The 8,428-nt window shown below is 29.9% G+C and overlaps 1 protein-coding gene across 3 annotated transcripts; it reads left to right on the top strand.

Moving 5' to 3' along the window:
• The first annotated feature begins 213 nt into the window (after nucleotides 1-213).
• LOC149923631 (uncharacterized) lies at nucleotides 214-5,769 on the top strand. 3 transcript variants are annotated; one of them, XM_090160515.1, is made up of 4 exons: nucleotides 214-231; nucleotides 3,618-3,724; nucleotides 3,791-3,882; nucleotides 5,265-5,769. In XM_090160515.1, exons 3-4 carry the CDS (start codon nucleotides 3,820-3,822, stop codon nucleotides 5,709-5,711), a joined length of 510 nt encoding a protein of 169 aa, XP_090016641.1. In that variant the 5' UTR covers nucleotides 214-231; nucleotides 3,618-3,724; nucleotides 3,791-3,819; the 3' UTR covers nucleotides 5,712-5,769. The 3 variants fall into 3 exon arrangements, with proteins under 3 accessions (XP_090016641.1, XP_090016640.1, XP_090016639.1); XM_090160514.1 differs by having other exon boundaries at nucleotides 215-231; nucleotides 3,614-3,724; XM_090160513.1 differs by lacking the exon at nucleotides 214-231 and having other exon boundaries at nucleotides 3,149-3,724.
• The last annotated feature ends 2,659 nt before the right edge of the window (nucleotides 5,770-8,428 follow it).

Below are 8,428 nucleotides of genomic sequence, written 5' to 3'. Positions count from 1 at the left end.
ACGACAAGAAGTGTCTTGAAAGAAAAAATAAACGTTTGGGGATGCGTCATAATAAGATACTGCCAACCAACATACACCCGACTCGCTAATCAAAATTACCGAAATCTGCCCACAGTTACGCAATTTACGGGCAACAGCCATATTGACAAAATAATTTTTGTCCTTGATAAAAATGAGTTACGCAGTTTCTCGCGATACCGATAAATATTTAAATCGGATTTTTTAAATAAGGTAATATTTCATATTAGTTTTTTTATGAATTAATATTAATTTTTTTCTCATTTTAAATTCGTTGCCTGAGAGGTAAAGGATTTATTACGTCCTTATTTCATGCCAGTTAATATTGAAATTTTCTTATTTTAATTCAGTGAATATTTAATTTTTCTTATTTTCATTCAGTGAATATTTAATTTTTCTTATTTTCATTCAGCGAATATTTAATTTTTGTTATTTTCATTCAGTTAATATTTAATTTTTCTTATTTTCATTCAGTGAATATTTAATTTTTCTTATTTTCATTCAGTGAATATTTAATTTTCTTATTTTCATTCAGTGAATATTTAATTTTTCTTATTTTCATTCAGTGAATATTTAATTTTTCTTATTTTCATTCAGTGAATATTTAATTTTTCTTATTTTAATTCAGTGAATATTTAATTTTTCTTATTTTAATTCAGTGAATATTTAATTTTTCTTATTTTCATTCAGTGAATATTTAATTTTTCTTATTTTCATTCAGTGAATATTTAATTTTTCTTATTTTCATTCAGCGAATATTTAATTTTTGTTATTTTCATTCAGTGAATATTTAATTTTTCTTATTTTCATTCAGTGAATATTTAATTTTTCTTATTTTCATTCAGTGAATATTTAATTTTTCTTATTTTCATTCAGTGAATATTTGTTTTTCTTATTTTCATTCAGTGAATATTTAATTTTTCTTATTTTCATTCAGCGATAATTAATTTTTCTTATTTTCATTCAGTGAATATTTAATTTTTCTTATTTTCATTCAGTGAATATTTGTTTTTCTTATTTTCATTCGGTGAATATTTAATTTTTCTTATTTTCATTCAGTGAATATTTAATTTTTCTTATTTTCATTCAGTGAATATTTAATTTTTCTTATTTTCATTCAGTGAATATTTAATTTTTCTTATTTTCATTCAGTGAATATTTAATTTTTCTTATTTTCATTCAGTGAATATTTAATTTTTCTTATTTTCATTCAGTGAATATTTAATTTTTCTTATTTTCATTCAGTGAATATTTAATTTTTCTTATTTTCATTCAGTGAATATTTAATTTTTCCTATTTTAATTCAGTGAATATTTAATTTTTCTTATATTCATTCAGCGAATATTTAATTTTTCTTATTTTTATTCAGTGAATATTTAATTTTTCTTATTTTCATTCAGTGAATATTTGTTTTTCTTATTTTCATTCAGTGAATATTTAATTTTTCTTATTTTCATTCAGCGAATATTTAATTTTTCTTATTTTCATTCAGTGAATATTTAATTTTTCTTATTTTCATTCAGTGAATATTTGTTTTTCTTATTTTCATTCAGTGAATATTTAATTTTTCTTATTTTCATTCAGCGAATATTTAATTTTTCTTATTTTCATTCAGTGAATATTTAATTTTTCTTATTTTCATTCAGTGAATATTTAATTTTTCTTATTTTCATTCAGTGAATATTTAATTTTTCTTATTTTCATTCAGTGAATATTTGTTTTTCTTATTTTCATTCAGTGAATATTTAATTTTTCTTATTTTCATTCAGTGAATATTTAATTTTTCTTATTTTCATTCAGTGAATATTTAATTTTTCCTATTTTCATTCAGTGAATATTTAATTTTTCTTATATTCATTCAGCGAATATTTAATTTTTCTTATTTTTATTCAGCGAATATTTAATTTTTCTTATTTTCATTCAGTGAATATTTGTTTTTCTTATTTTCATTCAGTGAATATTTAATTTTTCTTATTTTCATTCAGCGAATATTTAATTTTTCTTATTTTCATTCAGTGAATATTTAATTTTTCTTTATTTCATTCAGTGAATATTTGTTTTTCTTATTTTCATTCAGTGAATATTTAATTTTTCTTATTTTCATTCAGCGAATATTTAATTTTTCTTATTTTCATTCAGTGAATATTTAATTTTTCTTATTTTCATTCAGTGAATATTTAATTTTTCTTATTTTCATTCAGTGAATATTTAATTTTTCTTATTTTCATTCAGTGAATATTTGTTTTTCTTATTTTCATTCAGTGAATATTTAATTTTTCTTATTTTCATTCAGCGAATATTTAATTTTTCTTATTTTCATTCAGTGAATATTTAATTTTTCTTATTTTCATTCAGAGAATATTTATTTTTTCTTATTTTCATTCAGTGAATATTTAATTTTTCTTATTTCATGCCAGTAAATATTTATTTTTCTTATTTTAAATCAGTGAACTTTTAATTTTTATTATTTTAAATAAGTGAACTTTTAATTTTTATTATTTTAAATCAGTGAACATATAATTTGTATTAATTCATGCCAGTTAATATTTAAATTTTCTTATTTTAAATCAGTTAATATATAAATTTTCTCATTTTAAACCAGTTAACATTTTAATTTTCTCATTTTAAATCCGTTCATATTTAAATTTTCTCATTTTAAATCAGTTAACATTTAAATTTTCTCATTTTAAATCAGTTAACATTTAAATTTTCTTATTTTAAATCAGTTAACATTTAAATGTTCTCATTTTAAATCAGTTAACATTTAAATTTTCTCATTTTAAATCAGTTAACATTTAAATTTTATCATTTTAAATCAGTTAACATTTAAATTTTATCATTTTAAATCAGTTAACATTTAAATTTTATCATTTTAAATCAGTTAACATAAATTTTATCATTTTAAATCAGTTAACATTTAAATTGTATCATTTTAAATCTGTTTAAATCTCATTTGATATATGAAACGTTAAGTTACTAATGTAATTCTGTTTTTTAGATTAACGTTTATTATTAACCTGCAAAAGCGATTCAACGGTTAGGTTAACAGTGTTCATATTGATGTCAATATAAAAGTTTCAAGATTCAAATGTTCTATAAATTCAGGCGTTTCAAACGAGCACGAGACTAAAACCCAACATATTAGTTTAAACATTGCTTAATATAGATCATCAAGATAAACAAAACAAACCTTACAATACCGGTATAAAAGTTCTCCATACTTAAAAACATAAACCAACATCCTTGGGCGAATCCTTCCTATAGTGAAAGTAAACACATACGGGATAAAATTCATCCCGAAATAAATCGTTACAATTGCCGACCGTGACCTAAATTCTCCTTCGAGAAAGTTCTCTTAAAGGTTGAACTCCGGATGAGACGAGAGGAATGTCACTAAAAAAGGAAATATTACAAAAAATGTGTCAACCTTTTTCCCTTTTAAACGGGGGACAAATATTCTATTTGGGATGACAGTTCGTAATTATCACGACAAAAAGAAAACCAACATTTTATTGAATTTTTGAGGGTCGACTCGAAAAAGGGAGCGTGTAGAGTAAGAACAATTAGTGAGGAATTGATTATCTTCTTTTAAAAGGAAGGTTGGGCTCTCAGTTTTAAAAACGCGGCGCATCCCAACGTCGGAAGATTCAGACGATCTTGAATTTGAAAAGACCTTCCACGGGACTCATACCAATTTTGGTTTTTGGTTGGTTTCTTTTTTTCTAACTCCACCCCAATTTTTCCAGCTTCCTTTATTACGGTATTTTTACAGCTACTGTGTTTTTGAGGGTATAAATAGGAATGTCAACTTGTCATCGGAAGCACTGTTTAGCTCCAGACGACTTCGGCTCAATCATGAAATTTGTAAGTTGTTCTTTCTTATTTTAACTTAAAGTTTTTTCTTTAAGTTTTTTCACGAAATATTTTTAATTTGTGAATTTGAATATCTAAAATGGTTTGTGTTAATAACACCTTTTTGGGTCAAATCAATATTGTTTAAAATACGTGCAAGACTACGTTTTCGAAAGTAGAGTGTTTCTGAAGAGAAAACGAACCTTTACGAGACGAGTGCTGCTATCTCGCGGAACTATCGCGAACTAAACAAAAAAATCTATGCAATCTAAACTCACAATTGTCAGTCAAAAGACCATACCGGCGTTTGATCTCAGATCATCTTAATCAACCATTTACGGTTGATTAATGTCAACACTTTAAGGTGATGGATATATTCAGTTGCAGGTTAAGAAAGGCAAAATATCTAGTTCATTTGGCGGAAAGATACTAGCACGAAATTCCGGTAAATCGTCTTCGGGAATTTCGAATTTCGCCTAGTTGCTGTTGAATTCTGAAAAGTTCATATTAATACATTTTAAAAATGTTTATCGCGTAAATTTCAAAGTAATCAAAAAATATTTAATGTAGATTATTTTTAAGCTTCATTATAGTTAATTTTTAGCACTATGCGCCCCTAAACAATCATCAAATCGCATGTTTATGTAAATCAACGTGGTAATCTAGGAATTACCTATTATATACTTACCCTGGACTAACCAAACCGATTTTTTTAGGTATGCCTCAATTTCTGTTCTAAAAATATATTATTACAACTGTTTTTAAATCTTATCTATGTTAATTAATTAATGGTCACTTAGAAATAAAAACTTGTAGAGGTTAACGGAAATAGTTAGTGTAGAGATATTTAAGGGGTCAAATCTTGACCTTTCAACAAAGAAGAGCCGGAAAGATTTCAATGGGGAAATTTAACTTTTGTACCAAGTTGTTTAATTCGATTAAATTTTGTTGGCTCGCGTGGCTTTAAGGACTTTCCACCACCCTCCTACGCATCGTATCCCGGCCACCTGAATTAATGGCTTTAAAAGTCACTGGATGACTTAGGCCTAAGGTGGTGCCTTGGGTATTAGCCTAGCTGATTATTAGTATTATTATTAAATATAACGCAATTATATAACGCGCGCGGGTATATTTAGAAATTCTACCGTAAACAAGCCAAATTTTAAATTCCCGCCACCGATTTTACCCGAAATTCTTGCTAGTATCTTTCCACCATATGTACAAGATATATTGCTTTTCTTAACGTACAACTGAGCATAGATATTAATTATATATTTCTAGATAATACCTCATTTAAAAGCCAATCCTTACTATTCTTAATCAAACGTTGACGGTCTTATATAGTTGTGATATTAATAATAGTGTATTGTTTGCAATTTCTTTGTCTGTCTCAGTTGGTAGTTCTCAGTGTGGTAATTGCGGGTTGCATGGCGGCGGAGCAATCGATAACTCGGTCGGGCCCCGCTTACAACTTCAACTACAACACGGGAGACTTGGGAGGTCACGCGAGGTCCGAAGCCCGCACGGCCGACGGCGCCGTCTCGGGCAAGTACAGTTACGTGGACCCCAACGGACACCTGCGCGAAGTGCGATACACAGCCGACGACAAGGGATTCAAAGCCGAGGGGGACGTCGGCGTGGACAAGAAGACCGCCCAAGAGGCCGAAAAGCTGGCTGCCTTGGCGCCTAAGGCCCCGCCGGCCCAAGCAGCCCCGGCCGCCGTCCAAGGCCCCATCACCACCGTCCAACATTACGCCATCCCGGCCATCAACCCCTTCTTCTATTCGGCGGCCATCCACAACCTGGGAATCCCTCTGTACGCTCATCGCGTCATCTATTGAGAACAACCCGAATATACGTCACGGAGTTAAATGGTCCACCGATAAAGCGCAGTCAATCGTTAGATGTCATCAAGGAACAAAACCCGCCATATTCTTGTTATTAATATTTTATGTTTACGCAAAATAAAATAATAAAAAAACACAATACAATTGCTTCTTTTTTATACTAGCCCTAAGAAAACCCATTTTCTTAACAAGCTATTTTGGTTTGACTGGAAACCAAATATAGAAAATAGAGTAAGCCTTTTTAAGAACTGTAATGATTGGTTAGAATACAAATAAATTGATACGAAATAGAAGATTTCCCAAATAAGTCAAGATGTACCGAAGACTTTAAGCAGTATTTTCTAATGAAATACCTACCTACTTACAAAGAGTATTTTAAAGGTCCTCAAACAAGCAAGCCATTCGGTTTTAAATCTCAACCGAGTCACTTTGCTTGACAAGGGGTCTCGAATCGAAAGCTTGCTAATTTTTAAATAAGTATGAAATTTAAACCATGTTTAAACTCAGTTTTTATATATTTAATTACCATGGTTAACAACTTCAACACATATGATTAAGCCTAGTGTTGCAAATCGGAAAAATTGAAACATAAATTAGTTTTTAAGGGTTTTTAATTGTTTTAACTTTTTATCGATATAAAATGTCTAATATCAGTAAACATACTACAAAACATAAATAGTTTTACATTGTTAATCAGTTTAAAGCTAGTCTGGAGGTTTAGTTTTACTTTAAGATTCGAAAAAAATGAGGCGAAAATGCCGCTTAATTTAAATTTGCAAATAATATTAGACTAATCATGGAATTAAAACTTTTTTTATTTATTTCGGAAAAATACTGAAAATTTTCCGGAAAAAGGCCTCGGTCATTTGCCGGAAAATTTCCCGACTTACAACACTAATTAAACCATTGAAGACTTAAATTAAGTCAACAATCGTAAAATAAAAGCCAATTTTCTAAACTATGATTCTCTTCGTTAAAATGAACGAAAAGGTAGAGTATATCCAATGACCTTTACAACGACAGATTAACTAGGAAGTACCCCCGGCTATCTAACAATCTTTAGATAATAATGTAACGCGAGCGTGTTAAAACTCGTATCAAAAGGTACAGTATACGCCGTAAGGCTTACTACACTCTATCGACTGGAAAGGGACACCGCTATAGTTCGTTAAGATGAGAGGAATGGCTATAATGAGGAAATCAGAGACCAGTCAGTCGGAAATATTTCTGAAAAACCTTTTAATTTGTTCCTCCGGGAGATTCGAGTAGGATTCAAATCAATACCGAAAGTTTCCAACTTGAATATTCTCGGCAATCTCTTGGTAGTTGAGTCTGTAGTATTGGCCATAAAAGTCGCTATATGGTAGTGCCTTGGGTATTAACCTAGTTGATTATTATTATTATTATTATTATTACTGGGCGTAACTTGGGTTGTATTAAAATTTAACCCCCTTTCTCGACCCCTCTCTGGTACTTTACATAGTTTGAGCCCCTCCCTTGAAGGATTTCTGGCCGAGGGGCAGGTCACTTCCTTGATTAACGACGCACCCCTCAAAAGATTAAATCCGATTTAATCGTGATTATTTTGATTAAATTCAATTTAATCATGATTAAGTTGATTAAATCACGTTTAATCATGATTAGAATGTTTAAATCTGATTTAATCATGATAAATGATTAAATCTGATTAAAATGATTAAATCTGTTTAAAATTATTAAATCCTGATTAAAAAATTATATCGTGATTAGTATGATTAAATCGTACTTTAGTTTTGATTTTAATGATCAATTCTCGATTCGACCGATTATATTAATTAAATCGTGATTAAAATGATTAAATCGTGATTAAAATGATTAAATATAATTAAAATGATTAAATCTAATTAAAAATATTAGATCACGATTAGAATGACTAAATATCGTTTAAATGATTAAATCCTGATTAAAAAGATTAGATAATGTGTAGAATGATTAAATCTCGTTTAAATCGTGATTAGATTTTTTAATCTTGATTACCCTGATTTAATCATTTTACTATGATTAAGACGCACCCAAAATGGAAGTGACCTGCCCCTTGTTTCTGGCTACGCCACTGGGCAACGCTGCCAATTACCCTTTTCAAAGATAGGAAATATACTAATACTAATAATAATAATAATCAGCTAGGCTAATACCCAAGGCACGACCTAAGGCCTAAGTCATCCAGCGACTTTTAAAGCCTTAATTCAGGTGGCCGGGATACAATGCGTAGGAGGGTGGTGGAAAGCCCTTCATGCCACGCGAGCCAACAAAGTTTAATCGAATTAAATTTTCACACCAGGACAACTTGGTACAAAAGTTAAATTTCCCCATTGAAATCTTTCCGGCTCTTCTTTGTTGAAAGGTCAAGATTTGACCCCTAAAATATCATTATTTTATAAAGGAGGAAAATGGGTGTAGAAAAAGGTATTTCGGGAAAATACGCGAGCTAACTTCGCCAAAAGAGTAATATTCAATTTGGCAGACGCAAACCAGATTTCTCGGAAAAGGGGTTTCGGGTTACCCCATCCTATTCTACCTCGGCATCTATTAAATGTGGAAACACGGAGCTCGCCCTGCTCCGACCCCCGCCTTCTGTCGCACGTGTTAGGGAACGTGAGCGCCACCTATCGCGAACAAACTGCGGAATTTAACTCGGGTGCAGCCAGCGCGCCGAATCCTTCGTGGAAAGC

This window comes from Leiobunum rupestre, chromosome 10 (assembly GCF_980474605.1).
Source record: "Leiobunum rupestre chromosome 10, qqLeiRupe1.1.hap1, whole genome shotgun sequence".
NCBI lineage: Eukaryota > Metazoa > Arthropoda > Arachnida > Opiliones > Sclerosomatidae > Leiobunum > Leiobunum rupestre.
This window is presented reverse-complemented; position numbering and strand designations above follow the sequence as displayed.

Excerpts from the sequence above, each read along its gene's own strand:
- LOC149923631 (XM_090160515.1), top strand. The coding sequence starts at position 3,820 with ATGTCAACTTGTCATCGGAAGCACTGTTTAGCTCCAGACGACTTCGGC. Across the intron at positions 3,883-5,264 it reads TCGGCTCAATCATGAAATTT|TTGGTAGTTCTCAGTGTGGT; the intron begins GTAAGTTGTTCT and ends TGTCTGTCTCAG.